The following is a 19,707-nucleotide window of genomic DNA, read 5'->3' on the forward strand; positions in this document are numbered from 1 at the left end:
CATGATGGGAAATGGAGTGTATAAGTAGTAAAGAGAAAAGGATGCCCATGTGTAGTGTCCAAGTAAGACAATGCTGGAACGGATACAGGTCCCGGGGAGGCGGGTGGGCGTGTGTGGCTCTGCACCTCTACATGCCAAGAACAGATGCATACTGGTAAGTAGCATATTCCGTTCGCGGCATATGAGCTGCAGATCACACACCGAGGATAGACTATATAGCAGTGTCTCCCCTAGCGGTGGTCACCTGTTTCAGTTGCAGCAGTTTGGAATAGAGTTTTTAGGACAGCTTGGCCTACTGAAGCTTGCTGTTTGGATTGCACATCCACACAGTAATGCTTAGTGAAAGTGTGTGTAGTAGACCATGTGGCTGCTTTGCAAATGTCTAAGGGGATATTCCCTAAGAATGCCATAGAAGCCCCTATTTTACGCGTGGAGTGCGCCCTAGGGGGGACGGTAAGAGTACGTTTAGCTTTTTGGTAACATATTTGGATACATTTGACTATCCATCTGGCGATACCCGATTTGGAAATAGGGTTGCTTTTATGTGGTGGTGCGAAAGCAACAAACAGTAGTTTGGTTTTCCGAAAAGGTTCGGTTGTCGATGTAATACAGTAAGGCTCTTTTGACATCTAAGGTGTGAAGTGCCCTCTCAGCTACTGAGTCTGGATTAGGGAAGAAGACTGGCAGTTCGACTGACTGGTTGAGATGGAAAGGGGAAATGACTTTAGGGAGGAATTTTGGATTCGTCCTAAGAACCACTTTGTTCCTATGTAGTTGGAGGAAGGGTTCTTCGAGTGTTAAGGCTTGTATTTCACTTACTCTTCGTAGGGATGTGATTGCGATGAGGAAAGCCACTTTCCATGTTAGGAACTGCAGTTCGCATTTGTGCATTGGCTCAAATGGGGGACCCATGAGCCTTGTTAGAACAATATTAAGGTTCCACACCGGGGAAGGTGGTAACCTTGGCGGAATAATTCTTTTAAGGCCCTCCATAAATGCTTTAATGGCTGGTACCTTAAAGAGGGACAGGTGTTGTCTATTTTGCAAATAGGCTGCTAATGCCGCTAGGTGTAGACGTATAGAGGAATACGCTAAATTGCATCTTTGCAGGTGTAATAAATAGCAAATGATGTTTTGGATGGAAGCATCCAGTGGTTGGAGGTCATTATTAGCGCAGTAAATGGCAAATCTTTTCCATTTTGCAGCATAGCATGCCCTAGTAGCAGGTCTCCTGGCTTCTTTAATGATATGCATACAGTCTGGAGGAAGGTTGAGGTACCCGAACTCTAAGACTTCAGGAGCCAGATTGCCAAGTTCAGTGTTTGAGGATCTGGGTGTCTGATTTCTCCATGGTTCTGGGTTAGAAGGTCCGGGGAGAGATGCAGTTTTTGATGTGGAACTAGCGATTGTTCCAAAAGTGTGGTGAACCAGGGTTGACGTGCCCAAGTGGGAGCCACTAGGATGAGTGTCAGCGACTGCTGTTTCAGTTTGCGTACCATAAATGGAATGAGCGGGAGAGGCGGAAAAGCGTACGCAAATCTGCCTGACCAGTTCATCCAGATCGCATTGCCCTTTGACTGTGGGTGTGGAAACCTGGCGGCGAAGGTTGGGCATTTTGCGTTTTCTTATGTGGCGAACAGGTCTATGTCTGGTTGTCCCCACTGTTGGAAGAATGGGAGTAGGACTTTGGGGTGTAGTTCCCATTCGTGTATTTGCTGTGTGTGTCGACTTAGGATGTCGGCCACCTGATTCTAAACCCCTGGTAGGTGTTCTGCTAGCAGGTAGATGTTTTGGGCAATTGCCCATCTCCAAATTTGTTGCGCTAGTTGGGACAGTTGTAGAGAATGCTCCCTCCTTGTTTCTGCATGTAATACATTGTGGTCATGTTGTCCGTGCGTATGAGGACAGTCTTGTTTTGTATATGCACTTGGAAGGATTTTAGTGCTAGGAACACCGCTAGAAGTTCTAGGTGATTGATGTGGAGCCGTTTTTGTTGAGTGGTCCACCTGCCCGGAGTGGTGTGTCGAAGGAGGTGGGCTCCCCACCCCGAGAAAGATGCTTCGGTGGTCAGTACAACTTGTGGAAGAGGGTCCAAGAACGGCCGCCCTTGGGACAGGTTGATGGTGTTCCACCACTTCAGGGAGCGAAGTGAGCGGCTGTCCACCAACACCAGATCGGTAAGTTGTCCGTGGGCCTGGTTCCACTGTTGTGCTAGACATTCCTGTAAGGGACGCGTTTGAAGGCGTGCATAGGGTACTATGGCGATGCACGACGCCATCATGCCTAGGAGTTGCATGAACACTCTTGCAGGGAGAGAGTGTTGTGTTTGAAATGTTTTGATGAGATTCTGTATGCTGGCTATCCTGGCTATACTGGGATAAGCTACGGCTTTGGCTGTGTCTATGGTGGCTCCCAGGTATTGTTGTACTTGGGAGGGTTGTAGGTGAGACTTGGGATAGTTGATGGTAAATCCCAAGTTGTGGAGGGTGTGAATAGTGCGGCGAGTGTGGAGTATGCATTTGTCTAGAGTGTTGGCTTTTATGAGCCAATCGTCCAGATAGGAGAAGACATGGATTTCTTGTCTCCTGAGGTATGCTGCCACAACTGCCAAGCATTTGGTGAACACCCTGGGCGCAGTTGTTACTCCGAATGGGAGAACTGTTAACTGATAGTGTTGACCGTCTACCACGAATCGTAGATACTTCCTGTGAGAGGGATGCATAGGGATGTGAAAATATGCGTCCTTGAGGTCTAAGGTGGCAAGGAAGTCTCCTTGTTGACGTAATGGAAGGACCTGTTGTAGAGTGATCATGTGGAAGTGATCCGATTGTATGTACTGGTTCAGTTGTCTGAGGTCCAGTATGGGTCTTAAGGTTTTGTCCTTTTTGGGAATGAGGAAGTATAGGGAATATACTCCCGTGCCTTGCTGGTGTAGCGGAATGGGTTCTATTGCATGTTTTTGAAGCAAAGACTGTATTTCTTGTTTGAGGAGCATGAGGTGGTGAGATGACATGGGACGGTGTCTGGGTGGTATGTTTGGGGGTGGGCTTATGAGTTCGAGGCAGTAGCCAGATTGGATAATTTCTCTTACCCATCTGTCTGTAGTGGTGGTATTCCAGACAGGTAGGAACTGTTGAAGTCTTCCCCCAACCGGAGTGGAATGGTCCGGGGGGGAGTAGTGGCGAGTCACTGTTTGGTGGCCGTAGAGGTGCGGGTGTTGTTGTTGCCCCGTCCTCGGCCTTAAGTATTGTTTCCCCGATAAACTCCTCTAAAATATCCTTTGTTAGGGGAAGTTTGACCTGATGCTTTGAAGGTTGAAGAGTTGTCTGTTCCGACATTTTTGGAACCCCCTCTATAAAAGGAGCGACAAAAGGAGCCTCTGGGTTGAGTAGACTGCAATGCTCCCATAGATTTGGCAGTCTCATTATCCTTCATTTTTTCAAGGGCAGTGTCTACTGCAGGGCCGAATAGTTGCTTCTGATTAAAGGGTTGAGCAAGAATGGTGGTTTGGACTTCCGGCTTGAAGCCGGAAATGCGCAGCCATGCGTGGCGTCTAAGCAAAACGCCTGTGTTAACTGCCCTAGAGGCGGTGTCCGCTGCGTCTAATGCACATTTAATGGAGGCATTGGATATTAGTTTGCCCTCTTGAATGAGGTCAGTAGCCTGCGTTTTGAACGGTTCAGGCCGGTGTTGTAAGAGATCCTCTAATTGGTCATAATGGGCTCTATCATAACGAGCCAACAGGGCTTGTGTATTTGCAATGCGCCAGTGGTTGGCAGCTTGTGCGGCAACCCTTTTGCCGGAAGCCTCTAGGAGTTTAGACTCTTTGTCTTGAGGCGGCGTGTCTCCGGTTGTTTGGGAGTTCACCAGTTTTCTGGCAGTTGACACGACCAGTGAGTCTAGGGGGAGTTGCGCCTTGATGTACGCAGGATCTTGAGGCGCCGGTCTATATTTTTTTTTCTATTCTGGGGTTGAGGACCCTGGCTCTGACAGGGTCTTTAAAGACCTCATTGGCATGCTTTATCACTCCCTTAATCATGGGTAGAATGTGAACTGTTTTCTGCGATTGCTCAAAGGTGTCAAGCAGAAAATCCTCTTCAGGAGTGTCGGTGTGCATGATGACACCATGAAACGAGGCTGCTCTGTTTATAAGCTGCCCGAACCCTAAATGGTCATCAGGAGGGGAGGGTTTCGAGGGGTATGGAGTGGGGTCGGGCATATCAGGCATAGGGTAAGACCAGTCATCTACTGGAGCTGTGTCCGGGAGTGTAAAGGGATCAGTGGGATAAGTGAAAAAATCTGGTTCTCCCCCTCCCCCTAAATCATCATCATCATCCTGTGGAGGTGGTGTGTGAGAAGGAGATGGTAGAGGCGCAGGCGGTGGGGGGGATGGGATAGGAGGTAATGTAGGAGAGAAAGGGCGTAAGGGTGAAGTGGCACAGTCCTTCCTCCGTGGAGGTGCTGGAGGAGGTGTTGGGTCCAGCTTCCTCTTTTTGTAGGGCACCGCTGTGACATGTCCAGTTTTGGGATTTATGTAAATCCTTTTTTGTTTTGGATCAGGCCGAAAGAGTTCCTCACTGTCAGAGGGTGGCGTTGGTGCCGATTTTTTCGGTTCCGATCTCGATCTGTGTGCCTTATGGACTTGTTTCGGCACCGAGGATGTTTTTGGTGGCAATGAACTTCTCGGTTCTGGTGGAATTTTCGGTGCCGACGAACCTTTCGTGTGTCGGTGGAGACCTCGGCATCGAAGAACGTTTCGGTGCCGGTGGAGATGTCGGCGTCGAGTGACGTTTCGGGGCGAATGGAGATTTGGGTCTCGGAGCCTGCTTCGGTGCCGAAGGTATTATAGGCACAAGGACATGAGGTTTGCTCGAGCCCGAGCCACCTGCAGGCTTACTTTTCTTCGGAGCCGGGCCCGAGGGCGGGGCTTCTGAAGATGTTTTTGGATCGCGACTGGGCCCAGGTGGCAGAGTCTTGACCAATGTCTTTTTGGGTGGTGTTGGGGTAGGGGGGCTGGTACTCACAGGCTGCCCCGGATCAGAATCGTCGGCCTCTGACACGATCTGGAGATCTTCGGAATCATCTTCAGGGACATCCTGTGCAAAGATGTCTTCTGGTTCCGGAATCGGCTTGGCCATGATATGGCGTCGAGCTCTTCGGTCCCGGATGGTTTTCTTCGAACGGAAGGCGGCGCAGGCTGGACAACTGGATTCGTTGTGGTCTGATGAAAGGCACAAATTACAGACCTCGTGGTGATCGCTATGAGGGAACTTTGCTCCACATTGGGGGCATTTTTTAAAAGGTGTCCTTTCCATCAGCCGCGTCCGGAGTCGGTCCGATATCGAGTTTGACGGCGAGTATTCTAATTTAGAGAGTTGTAGTGATTGTAATAAGTTTTCTGCTGGAGCGGAAAAAAGTACATCCGAACCAATGGCGGAAAAAAACAATGAGGATGGAGTGGATGCCCATGCGCACTGTTGTCCAGAGGAGGAGTCACCAATCTCGTGACCAAAGACTTCTTCCGAAGACAACAACAACCTGCAATCATCCGAGCCCAACACCAGATGGCGATCTTATCCTCAGTGTGTGATCTGCAGCTCATTTGCCTCGAACTATTATATTTCCTCTAACAAAGAGACACCATCCATGATAAAAGTGAACGCCACATTAGAAGTAAACATTACTGCGCATTATATTAAAGGAAAGCCACAATATGGCGCATTGTTTTCCCGATATGATTTCCCCAGCCTACTGAACATTGCAGCAATACCGCGCATCGTTGTTTTGCGGACGTGATTGCCACGACCTACGCAACATTCACACTACCTGTGTGTGCACCCTACACACTGCTTGCCGCACTACGCCGCATTGTTTTCCCAGACAGGATTTCCAGAGCCTACGCAACCTTCCCACAATACCACGCACCGTGATTTCCACGGCCTACGCAACATTCAAACTCCCTGTCTCTGCACCATACAGACTGCTTAAACTAAGTCCACAGTTTTCCTACTATACCCTCTTATACACTTATTCTCTTTTTCCCCCCTACGCCTTTCAACTGAGTCACAAAATGGCTGCCAACACTTCCTAGTTTCAACAGTTCGTAGCCAATGAGCCGCACACTCGTGCTCGTAACACCTCAGCCAATCAGATGTCACAATTCTCAAATATCTAAATCTGTAAAATTTGATATTTCTCAAAAACTACTGAACGGATTTACACCATTTAAGCAAAAGCATGCTTTCTGGACCAAGACCTTTCTCCCTGCGAAATTTTGCGTAATTCCGTTCAGCAGTTTGACCTGTAACCTTGTCTAAACTTTCCTATGGAAATTGCATGGAGAAAACACGTTTTGGGACCCCTCTTATTTCTCAGCCCCCCCCCCCCTTCTTGATCAATCACCCCCAAACTTTCAGAATAGGAACTGATCTGAAAAGAGGAACTTTTTGGAAAATTTCGTCTAGATTCGTCAAACGAGGCCAAAGTTCTTAGCACATCAAAAAATTATTTTCCTACGGAAACTAGGTTCTAACTAGAACTATCTACTAGTGACCGCCAGTAGATATATATATACATATATAAATAATACCAGTCTGACAGCGTCCCAGAAAAAGGAACAGACTCCGTGAGTAATTCAGCAAAGAAAAGGTTTATTCCAACGTTAGGCACAGACGCGTTTCGGCGGAAACAACCGCCTTGTTCACTGCATCCAGTTTTAAATACATTAGCATGATTAAATAGTCGTAAGCTTTCACATTCTCTAACGGTTGTCATGGTAACCAACAGCAGAAAGTAATAGACATAGTGGAAATCCAGTTAGGTTTAGTTGTTATAGCAACTAGAAAACAGACTTACATTTGCTATCTACGCAAAATTCAAATAGATAACGTAAAAAATAAAAAGCTGTACTATGGTTATATTGTCACACAATAGTAGCAAAAAAGAAATTGAAACAATACTGGATAATAAGCTTCACACTAAGTTTTTTGCAATGTGTTGGTTACCTGTGTACACCTCAAATGTGAATACGCCCAAGAAAAGAAAATATAGTTAACACACTGAAATAGTGAGCACAGGGGGGGGGTGTGAGCTTTATGGTTTCGTACCATAAGAGTGCTGAAAAAATATAAATGACTGGACTGGTGCAGAAATGTAAGTAGAGTACTATTTTGCCAGGATACGGGTAAAGCCCAAGTGGGCAGGGAACTGACCATTCAAACCCACTGTGGCGTGGTTAGTGAAAGTTTAGTTGTATTTTGGGCAGGTAATCACAGTAGAGAAGAAAAGTAAAAACTATGGGTGTGCCAACGATAAGGTAATGGAGCGTGCGAGAACTGAACGCTCGGAGGAATGGATCAGTGAGAACGGAGAGTGTGTTAATTGTTACAAATGGACACCGAGAGCTTCATCAGCATTCATCCCATGTGGGATTTTGGAATTAAGGAGAATGATGTACCTTGACTCCAGTCTCCTGAGTGCCAATTGCCTGTTTCCTCCCCTTGGATTTTTGGGAACATTGTCAATGACAAAATAGGAAAGCTCTTGAGATCTACCTGCATGGTGTGAGTTTATGTGTCTGGCAACAGGATATGTTTGGTCATTATGCACGATGGCTCTCAGGTGTTGCAGGATACGGACGTGTGCTGGGTGAATGGTGCTTCCTACATAGTTTTTACCACAGGTGCATTGTAGGACATACACGGCAAAGTCGGTTTTGCAGTTGAAACTCCCTCTTATTTCAAATGGTGTATTTCTGAAAGGCATGTGGACCAATTTGGTATTTTTTCCATGCTTACATGCTTTGCATTTACTGCATTTGGTAAACCCCTTAGGTGTTTGGAACCAATTAGGTTTTTTAGTGATAATAGGTGCATTGCGCACTAGTTCCTGACGCATAGATTTGGCACGTCTGAAACTGATTAAAGGGATTTTGGCGCATGTTGGTCCTATAATGGAGTCATTCCTTATGTTGTTCCAATGTTTGTACAGGATTTTTCGCAGGGAAGTGTGGTACGCATTGAACCCTGTAATCAATCTAGGCGTATCTATTTTGGCGAATTCATGCTTGGCCTGGTTTTTATTTGTCTTAGCAAATAAGAGTTCTTCTCTGGTGGTTTTCTCACTTCTAGTTCTGGCATTGTTAAGGATTTTTGTTTCGTATCCCCTGCTCTGCAGTCTATTGAAGAGATCATTGGTGGATTTATTTAAACTCTCTTCCGTGCTGCAGTTACGCTTCATTCTTAAGCATTCTGCATAGGGGATGCCCTTTTTGACACTGTCAGAATGGAAACTATTAGCGTGCAGGATCGCATTGCCTGCTGTAGGTTTCCTATATGTTCTCGTTTGGATTTTGTCTTGGTCTACATACAATTCTATTACAATTCTATGTCCAGAAATTGTATACATTCCTTACTGGTATGGCTTGTAAACGAGAGGTTGAGAGTGTTGTTGTTTAAGTCTTGTGCAAACTTTACTGCACTTTCCTGTGTACCTTGCCATAAGACAAAAATGTCGTCTATGTACCTGACATAGATGACTACATTTTCTTTCATTTCCAGACTGTGTGTTAACATGAGTACTTGCTCCTCCCACCAGCCCATATGCAAATTAGCATAGCTGGGGGCGAAGCAAGTACCCATGGCTGTGCCCTGTAATTGTCTGTAAGATAATTTGTCAAATATAAAGACATTGTTCTCCAGGCACCACTCGGCCATTTGTAGCAGCATAGAGGTGTGTCTGTGTAGGTGTATGGGTCTTTTGTTTAGGTAGTACTCTAGTGCATGTAAACCGTCCCTATGTCTAATGCTTGTGTATAACGAGCATACATCCATAGTCATGAATACATAATTGTCATGCCATTTCACATCATACATTTTAGACAAGAAATCGCCTGTATCCTTAATATAAGAGGGTAAGTCACATACAAAAGGCTGGAGAAAAAAGTCAATGAATCGAGAGGTGTCGAGAGGTGTTTTCAAACAGTCCACCAATGGCAGATATGATCGGTCTGCCAGGTGTTCATAGTTGTGAAACATACACAAGTCTCACCCTCATGCACGGACAGCGCCTGCCCAGAGATCGGCAGTTCAGGTGAAAACGTGGGGTGTGTGTGTATATATATTCCAGCTGCTTCAACACCCTCTGCATCCTCCGCAAGACTTTCAATTGTAGCTCCCTCACACCTGCCTCTCCCCCCCCCTCCCCCCCACCACCGAGTCAAGGAATACAGTCACCCATGCACTCAACCAGCAGACTTTACTGCGGAAACGTCCTCTACGCCGGCATAAATAAGTCTCTGCTCCACACGATACAGAACGGCGCCAGACTCGTCCTCGGCATCCCTCGACACGAGCACATCAGCCAACACCTACAGAATCTCCACTGGCTTCCCATCGAGAAGAGTCACTTTCAAGATACTCACTCACGCCTACAAATGCCTCCACAACACCGGACCCCAATACCTCAACAATAGAATCAAATTCCACGTACCCAAAAGAAACATCAGATCTGCCAACCTCATACTCGCCGAAACCCCACGCATACACAAAGCCAAATCAGGGTGAAGAGCCTTCTCTTACATCGTAGGCCAAGGCCTGGAACAAGCTACCGATCGACATCAGACGTGCCCACTCCCGGAACACCGTCAGGAAGGCTCTCAAGACTTGGCTCTTCGACTGAACGGAACTGCAAAATCCCCCTGTAGAACCGTCCACCCCCGCCACAGCTCCTTGAGACACTCATCGGTGAGTAGCATGCTTACAATTTCCCGATTGAGCGCGGGGGAGGAACACAGATGGGAGAAAGCTGAAGGACTAGATAGCAGCCAAGCTGGGTGATAAGCACATGGGTGAGAAAGAAATACTGGGAAGAAGCACACAAGTTCATCATGGGGCAGGGCCGGAAAAAGCACATGGGCAGACAAAGAGGAATACTAGCTCAGCAGAGGGGAGAAGTACAAAAAGGGAGACAGCTGGAAACATTAATGTTGTGTTTTTCTTGCAGGTCTCATGTTATGTCTTCTAGGTTACCTAATCTTGCACGTTATAGGCTGCATTTCTTTTGCACACATCACTACATAGCATGCTTTCTTTTGTGCCATATTATATTTTCACTTAGAACCTGCACATTTTTTGCTCTTTTCCTGGGATTCAGTCTGGGCACCCTCGACAAGGTCAAACAATGCAACTAGTTTTTCTCTGGTCAGACACTAGCACCTAGACATAACAAGAGAATGCAGCTGATCTTTGTAACCACACGTCTTGTCATAACGGAGGACAGGGGTTCTGAAAAAACACAAGGAGCGAAGGTCCTGATGCCAAACTACTGCGTCAGCTGGGATGTTGAACATTCACCTATATATGCTAAGGTACAGGGTCCACGACTAATCCAAGAGATCTTTGATATATAGTCATTTAGCTTCAGTAGAGAAGGGGGGGGGGGGGGGGGGGGAGATAGGCGAATCTGTCTTATAACATGACAGGGCATTTTATGGTATATTGCTTGTTAACCATGCTAATGATATTTTTATATGCATTTGTTGTCTAATCGTGGCGTAAATACTGCACCTTAGAGCACAATAGTTTAAATAATTATAAGATTCCCTTGTGTTTCTTATTTATCTTATTATGGACGAGTACAAGGGAGAGAGAGAAAGGGTGTGTCTGTTATCGTGATCCCCGAGAGGGTCGAGTGATGTGTTCTCGGGTGCCAACTCACTTGTTTCTCTGGATAGGTTAGGAGGGCAAGTGAGGCACTTTAGCTAGTCAGACTCTGGCTCATAGATACTGAGGTGGTATGGTGAATCAGTGCTCACGAACAGCAACTGCATTCTCTTGCGTCAAGGTGCTAGTGTCTGACCGGAGAAAATAACAAGGGTTATTGCTGTTTCGCCTTGTCCATGGTGCCTAGACTAAAATCCAGGAAAAGAACAAAAACACGAAAACATGTGCTGGTTCTGTGTGAAAATATATGGCACAAAGGCAAGCGTGCTATGTATAACGTGTGCAAAAGAAATGTGGCATACAATGTGCACAATTAGGACAAAGGGAAAACTACAATGGGCCATGTGAGAAACACACAACACTAACTATGAAAAAAAAGCGAAAAAAGTAGTGTTTGAAAAATGTGGAAGAACATAAGGAATGCACCATACTTCAGGAGAGGGACAGACGCACAAAGAGAGAGTAAAAGCCACACAAGCTAACAAATAAGCATGCAAATGAAAGTATGAATGAAACTAACCAATGGTAAGTAACGGACACACTTGAATCCCCTCCATTACCTGCCAAAAAAAGGCAGATGCCGATCCCACTGTTTTCTCCAACTACCGCCCTATTTCCCTCCTCCCCAAACCTGCTAAGGTTTTGGAAAAAGCCGTGCAGCTGCAACTCTCGGAGTACTTGGAGAACAACTTACTACTGCACGACTCGCAATCTGGATTTCGGGCGGGATACAGTACGGAGACGGCTCTGCTGGAGGTCTCGGAGACCATTCGGGAGTGCGTGGACAGAGGCGAGGAGGCCATGTTGGTCCTCCTCGACCTGTCCGCGGCATTCGATACGGTATCCCACTCCATCCTCCTTGACCGACTACGGCATATGGGCATTGGCGGCACTGCCATCAGTTGGATCGAGTCCTTCCTCTCTGGAAGAAGTCAAAGGGTGCTGTTGCGACCTTTCAGATCGGAGGAAAAACCCTTATCTTGCGGTGTGCCACAGGGCTCGGCCCTCAGCCCTCTGTTTTTCAACATATATCTTGCCCCACTGGCCGGCGTGGTGGAGTCCTACGGAGTCAGGGTGGTCTCTTATGCTGATGATACTCAGCTAGTGTTCTCCTTTAGAGGCCACTCTGACTCCGCGTTCTCTAACTTCCGCCGGTGCCTTAACAACATCAGTGATTGGATGTCTGAAAACCATCTAAGACTCAACACAGACAAAACAGAGGTGCTGTTTTTTAACCAGAAAAATTCCATCCCCTCCTCCTGGTGGTGGCCCACGGCACTCGTTCCCGCTCCCTCTCCCGTCCATTCGGCCCGTAACCTGGGCTTCCATTTCAATGACTCCCTATCATGTAAGACTCAGATTCAAAAAGTGACCTCTGCCTGCTTCCTGAAGCTACGCATGATCGGGAAAATCCTCCCCTACCTCCCTTTGGATTCCCGCCGGACAGTTACCCACGCTCTCATCACGTCCCACCTGGACTATGCTAATAGCCTCTATGCCGGAGCTCCCCAATACCTGATTGACCGGCTGCAGATTGTCCAGAATGCGGCGGCGAGGCTGATTGGCAATATTTCTTATCGTCAGTCAGTTGCCACATATCGTAAGGAACTGCACTGGCTACCTGTGGCCAGCCGTATTCAGTTTAAGATCCTCACTCTGACTCACCGAGCCATTAATGATCACGGACCAACCTACCTAAAAAAACGAGTTTCAATATCCCGGTCCATCAGATCTCTGAGATCCAATGACCTACGCCTTCTGATCTCTCCCCGCTTTAGACTATCTAGAATGGGTGGCAGAGGATTCAGTGTCATTTCTGCAAAACTATGGAACTCCCTGCCAGTCGATCTCAGATTCTGCCCTTCCGAATCTATCTTCCGGGCCAGACTCAAAACCTGGCTCTTTTCCAGACTCTGATTTATCATGCCACTTCCCCTGTTTGTTCCTTCTCTCCCCTCTAAGACTCAGGTTCTAGCGCCGGGACACCCCTCCGGGGGTAGCTGTGCGCTTTATAAGCTACATAAAATAAATAAATAAATACATCTAACAACAAACAGCACATTCGTTGTCTAGTACACAAGACCTAAGAATCTTAAAATTGTTCAACTGCGGAGAACTACCTTCGTCCAACTCTTTCTACTTTTGCATGGACACACAAAGGTGGAAAATATATTGCTTCAATACATTAAAGAAAAATCAACAAACTGGCTGACAAACAAAGCCTATATTATTTTGACAAGTCTCTGAAATCGTTGAAAGAAGCAATGTATAACACAGGCTGGAGGGGAATACTTTGAGAAGAAACAAGTGACTGCAGGTCTAATCACTGGAATACATTTGCAAGAATCAAAAGACTACCTGTTCAGGATTTCTCTTCTGTGCTCTTTACAGGTATGGCACCGGTTTTCTTGCACAAGAGCTAGAAGAAGAAGAAAATTTGATTTCAAACTAAATTTCATTCTGCGATCAACTGCATAATGTAAGCAGGTTCCAACCAGCAAAAAATGTCATGGCTTCCATTAAGAGGTCTGAAAGTTCTTAATGGCTATAAGAGACACACTGAGAAGCAGTATCTGTCTTTACAGATTACCATACATTGTTCTACATTCTTGGTATTTCAAACCATTTTACTTGAAGTCCAGGTACATTATACAAAAAACAATGGTCCTAGACCTGAATTCAGAAATAGGCTACAAGTCCTTACTTAGTGTTATCATTTAAATGTTCTGGGCTATGCAGCATCAATTCAGGTAGCCCTAAATACTCAATATAACATTTGTCATATAAAACAAGACATGCAACCAACCAGCATCAAAAATTCTTATAGCATTTATTATTTTTATAATTTACTTTTGACAAATTTCAATCAAGGTTGCTCTAAGGGGAACGTGCAAAGAGTGAGGTGTTGGAATATGAAAAAGTGAAAGGAAAGAAAAAGTATTCGAGAGATTTGTGACATAAAATACTTAAAAGACTTGAACACTGGACCGGTTGTCAATCACCGTCCAAATTGATGCTGCATAGCCCAGAACATTTAAATGATAACACTCAGTAAGGACTTATAGCCTATTTCTGAATTCAGGTCTAGGACCATTGTTTTTTGTACTACATTGCACCCAGGTCCTTGACTTTTTGGGTTACCCCATTTTTGTAATGGTCAGGTATATTATACAACAAAACTCCTTGTATGCAAGCACCACTTTACATCACTGTCTGCACTGTACATCTAAAGTAGTGACAATGGTTTTTAAATAATGTGATAAATTAGTGTACTACATTAATTATGTGCACATCAGCAGCCAATTAAGCGTTAACCGTTAGCCCTTTCAAGCAGGGTTGATCCTCTGCCAAAACTTGGCAAAGGGCGAGTTTAAAGCAAATTACTAATATTAAAACTGGTCACAGAGTAGAGCATCATGGCAAAAAATCTAAAAGTACTTACCTTTTATAGAGGCTCACCTTTATGCTTATCCTCACATTCAGGTTTCTGTCAATTTAAATATCCAATTCAGAAGACTCCCAGCAGGTGTAATTTGCATTACTGACATATACTTTCCAAATTTCAGCAACTGATATTTATTAATGTTGGGCACAAGTCAGGAATTCATATTGTAAAACTATTGCAGGGAAGCAACTCTGACTTCTCCAGAACATGATAATTGCAATTCATAAGCTAAGAATAAGTAAAAGCCACTCACGGTGGTGACCAAATCAGGCAGAGAAGCGCTCTGCAGGTTCAAAGGCAAAGTCTATATATCAAATAGAGACCAGAGCAAACCTGTACTTCTGAAATTCTGCACAATCCTTTCATTAAATTAATAACAGGCATCAAATTAAGACAAAAAAGCCCACTGCACGTTGGTATCACACATACTGCTACTCAATGGGCATGATTGATTAATCCATCAGCAGTATGGGTTACATTTGTGCACCAAGGTGATATCTCTCAGTGTAAAAATGGTTGTAAGCACAATCAGTTTGACAAAAAAGGTTTTAGTGTTCCTTATTTATTTTTTAATCCGGTCGTTAATGGGCAAGACAAGAAGCATCACATTAAAAAGATGACGTTTTTTCAGGATACTATCCTATTTCTTCGATAAGCAAGGCTCTGGATACTCCTAGGTTTCTACAACAAAGATCTAGGACAAGCTGTAGTTAAATATTTATAAAGTGCACAAGACATGCACCACAGTTCCCTTGACCAGCAGACGCTGTCGATCTTCCTCTTGATATTACAAACCTACATTCTAGTTACATGTGCCAATACCAATTTTCCTGAAAAGGAGCAGGCAAGAATGAAATCTCCACCCAGTCCCCACACACCCCCCAAAAATATTAAATATATATGGAGAAACCTATTTCAAAATTCTAGTCAATATACAATAGAATCCTTGCATTTTTAGGTACAGTACGTTTCCTAGAATAAATATTTTCCAGCAATCTATCACTATCTTTGTCTCGTTTGAGCATTCCAACAAATTAAAATTTACCATACAGAGGCTTGTATTACACGCTTCCTTGCCTTCCAAAACAATTTTATTTCACTATCTTTCAATAAAAAATTTAGATTCACCCAAGTTTCCTCTCATAACTAGTCTGACACACACCAAACTACCATTGATACATTTCCTATTCACATACCTAGCTCTCTTCGATGTTGATGGTAGTATAGCTGCCACTAAACTTTGGAAGAGCATTCCTTTGAAAAAACCTTTCAAAAGGAAAAAACCTTAACCATTAATTCCTTAATGATTTACTTTGTCATGTGATTAACAATTGGTCACCGCAAATTTATGAAACTTTCCAGACACCTTTATCAACAAAAGATTTCCACACATCTATCCCCAGTTTTTGCCATTGGCCTTACAATCTCCGAGGACATTTATAGCCTCCCGAGTTATATGTGTTTTGTTAATCTATGGACGTTGTATGCAGTCCCTGACAAACCATTTCATTAACCATGCCAGGAGACCAGAAATCCGATCTCGCGGTTTCTTCATTGTTTGCAGGCCTCTACAGTCTTCTAGCAATTGCATTATTCTTACCCTCAAACTTAGCAGGGCAACCCAACTTACCAGCTGTAACAATCACTTTACAATCATCAAATCTGGTCATACAATTTTGAAAGTATTCAAAAAACCCTCTTCCTCATTATTTCTTGGCCACCCACTCAGTCAAAGAATACAGAAATGTCTTCATCCATATCCTTATTGACTTTCCATTCTTTCTCAAACTCTTTCCTCCAAACAATCTACGACTCATCATACTCCATGGAGGGAGAGCAAGAAAAAAGTCTGTATGGACACTAACTTCCAAGAATATATCGCAAAGTGATAGTAAACTCTTGTACAAAGTACAGCCAATTGTAATGTGCATTACGGCTACCTGCAACGGTGTAAAAAATATAATCTTAGATTAGTGCCTTTGAGCAACTCAACTTCATTGTCCCAAATGCACATGTTAAAATGTTTCACTGCCCACCAACATGCTAAATCATCTATAGCAGTGTAGGAACGTTCTGCCCCTTGAATGTATGAGCAACTGCCACCACGCTTTTCTGCATTAGTAAAGTCCAGAGACTATAGGTGCTGGCATTAGACATCATAATGGTTCGATCATTGATTACATAAGGTTTGATGATAGCACAGGTGGTTATGTACTTCTTTATGTATATAAATGCATTCTGACACGAAATAAGGTTCTCTTTACCATGGCACTAGTTTATCAGTGAAATGATGAAAACATTTTCCATAGAATTCAAACATTCCCAGAAAGAAACGCAACAGCTCCTTAGTCTCAGGCATTCTTAATCTTCAACTAATGTACGCTTTAGTCTACTTCTCTCAACTGAGACAGTGTGCCTACTTCTACTATAGCAAACCTGCACTTCACTAGGGCAGCTGTCTAACAGGCCTCATTCAGAACACCTTAAGAACAAATTACTTGCCTTCAGTAACAATGTATCTGAAGAGATATAGGTTAGTTGTAGATTCCTTACCTTAGAATTTCCCCCAGGTGTCAGTCTGGATCTGGAGATTTTTTCATCAGCAGTACCCCTGCGTGTCTTTAGGTGGCATCAGTCGCCTCCGCGTCAGTCGTCTGCGTAGTGGGCGCCGGGATGACATTGCGGGACCTACACAGACGCCACCCATGCGTGCTGAAGTCAGTTCTTAACACAACTTTCCACACCAGAAGCGCAGACCCATGAAAGACACTGACAACTGGTGCGTCAAAACTAGGGCGCTTTAGGGATGTCCCTATTCCTAGAAATCAGTTCGCAGAGTGGGGAGGATGGTGAGGCGGTAAGGAATCTACAACTAACATGTCTACTGAAGGTAAGTAACTTGTTAAACTGATACAGACAGACAGTTGTAGATTCCTTACCTTAGAATAGATACCCCAGCAATACCATCCCCAGAGAAGGGTCTGCAAACCAAAATCATACCAGAAAATCCTGGAGGACTGAACGGGCAAAGTACCCATCCCTCCGGACTTGGCTGTCCAGGCAATAGTGCCTGGTAAAAGTGAGCAAGTATGCCCACGTTGCTCAGGTGGAATAAGCACAGTTCCACAAGAGGGTCTTTCTTCATCATATTTTGATGCAAATGACAACCCATCAGGAGATGGTCAGTTTTTGAACAGCCGGACCTTTCTTGGCACCCACATAGCCAATGAAGAGTTGATCATCCACCCAGAAGTCTTTCGTGCGATCAAGATGAATGCACATTTTGGGTCCAGACGGTGGAGTCTCTCCTACTAATTGGAGAGATGAGGGAGTGGATAAAAAGTGGACAGTGATAGATTAGCCCACATGAACAGGTGTGACGACATCAGGAAGGAATGAAGGCTTGGTCCGAAGCACCAGTTTATCCGGATAGACAGAAAAGGAGGCTTAAACAATAAGGCCTGCAGTTCGCTCACCCTGCAAGAGAAAGGCAGTTTTGAGAGTCAGCAACCGCAGGGGACAGTTATGAAGAGGCTCAAAGGGAGCACACACAAAGGCAAGAACCAGATTTAAAGCCCATTGGGGCATTACAATAGGAGATGGAGGGAACCGATGAGTAAGGCCTTTAAGGAATCTGTTAACGATAGGAGATTTGAATAAAGAAGGCTGATCTGGCAGCTGAAGAAAATCAAAGATAGCTGCAAGATATCCTTGAAGAGTGCCCAAGGCAGAACCCCGCTGGGCCAAAGAAAGTATAACCAAGATACCCTCTGAAATCAGAGGAGAAAGGGGATGCCTTTGCTGTGCACCATGCCACAAATTTGATCCATCTAGGAGGCATACACCGTTTTCGTCGAGGGACGCCTGGCTGCCAAGGTAACATCACAGACTTCAGGCAGAAGGTCAAAAGCTGTCAACTGCCGCCGCTCAATCTCAACGCAGGAAGGTGGAGACTGGACAGGTTCGGGTGAAGAACCCTCCCCTGCTGCAGCGACAGAAGATCCTACCGAAGGGGCCGTCTGATCAGAGGATTGATGACCATGCTCAGAATGTCGGGTACCAGATTCTTAGTGCACAGTCCGGCACTACAAGAATGACTTTAGCAAGGTCACGCCTGACCTTCTTGAGCACTCTGGGCAAAAGTGGTACAGGCGGAAAGGCATACAGGAGCCCAAAGAGCCAAAAAGCGCTGCCGAGCAAATGCCGCCTTGGAAACTCCAATGCTCAAAATTGCTGACATTGCATCTTGTCTAAAGAGGTGAACAGATCTACCCAAGGCTCTCCCCTTCTCCGGATGGAGATGCCATTTGTGATCGACTAGGCACCAACAGCTGAGTTAGTCTGCCCTGGCATTCAGGGAGCCCGCCAGGTGTTAAACCACCAAGGTCATGTCCTGATGTTCCACACGTCCAGAGGCGGAGAGCCTCTTGACAAAGGGTACACAAACCCACCCAGCTCTGTTTGTTGGAGTACCATATGGCGGTGGTGTTGTCGGTGAACACTGACACCACTTTCCCCCTGAGAGGGAAGGAATGCTTTCAGTGCCAGTCTGATCGCCCAGAGCTCCAAAAGTTTGATATGGAGACCAGACTCCGCCAGAGAAAAGACGCCTCTGATATCCGCCTCTCCCAGGTGGCTGCCCCATCTAGAAGTCACTACTGTCAGATCGGATTGGGGGATAGGAGAAGGATCTGCCTAGGACCCAATCTTGGTCCGTGAGCCATCACTGCAGTTGGTGCTTAGTTCCCTCCGAGATCTGGAAGGCCCCCAATGCTGCCCCCAGTGGAACTTCAGGTCCCACTGCAGAGCCCTAATCTGGCATGATCCACCAGCAGGATGCAGGAGGCCATGAGGCCCAGCATCCTCAGTCATTCTCACCGAAATCCAGGATAGAGGCTGAAACATCGGTTTCATGGCCCAAATATCCCAAATTTTCTGCTTGGGAGGATAGGCCCGAAACTGCACTGTGACCAGAACTGCCCCGATGAAAGGGAGCATTTGAGAGGGAGTCAGATGTGACTTCGGCACGTTGATGGTGATCCCCAGAGAATGCAAGAGGTCCACCGTAGTCTGGAGGTGGGAGACGACAGCCTGGGGCGAGCCCGCCTACAACAGCCAGTCGTCAAGATAAGGGAAAACTGGAATCCAGGGGAAGACTGGAACCCCGGATAGGCACAGATGAGGTGCGACCAACGCCATTACCTTTGTGAACACCCAAGGGGCGCTCGTAAGGCCAAAGGGGAGCACAGTGAATTGAAACTGCTCGTGGTCCACCGTGAACCAAAGGTAACGAATGTGGGCCAGCAGGACAGGGATATGAAAATAAGCATCCTGCAAGCCCAACGCTACCAGCCAGTCTCCTGGGTCAAGTGCAGACAGAACTTGGGCTAGGGTGAGCATTTTGAACTTCTCCTTCCGGAAGAAGAAACTAAGGCCCTGGAGGTGTAAGATAGGATGCAGGCCTTTGCTTTCTTGGGTTTCCTGTAAAGTAGCTGGAATAACAACCACAACCTACTGCTGGAATAGGGAACCTCTAAATAG

General features: G+C 45.6%; 1 protein-coding gene across 7 annotated transcripts in view; it reads right to left on the reverse strand.

Annotated features, from left to right (window-relative positions):
* RBM44 (RNA binding motif protein 44) overlaps nt 1–19,707 on the reverse strand; it is a 2,201,010-nt gene that overhangs the window by 1,704,185 nt on the left and 477,118 nt on the right. For all 7 annotated transcript variants that reach the window (XM_085645048.1, XM_085645052.1, XM_085645050.1 and 4 more), the window contains one exon: nt 13,080–13,140. In XM_085645048.1, the coding sequence (XP_085501174.1) occupies nt 13,080–13,140 (61 nt within the window). The remainder of the gene's footprint in view (nt 1–13,079; nt 13,141–19,707) is intronic.

The sequence above is a fragment of the Triturus cristatus genome, chromosome 3_1 (genome assembly GCF_964204655.1).
Source record: "Triturus cristatus chromosome 3_1, aTriCri1.1, whole genome shotgun sequence".
NCBI lineage: Eukaryota > Metazoa > Chordata > Amphibia > Caudata > Salamandridae > Triturus > Triturus cristatus.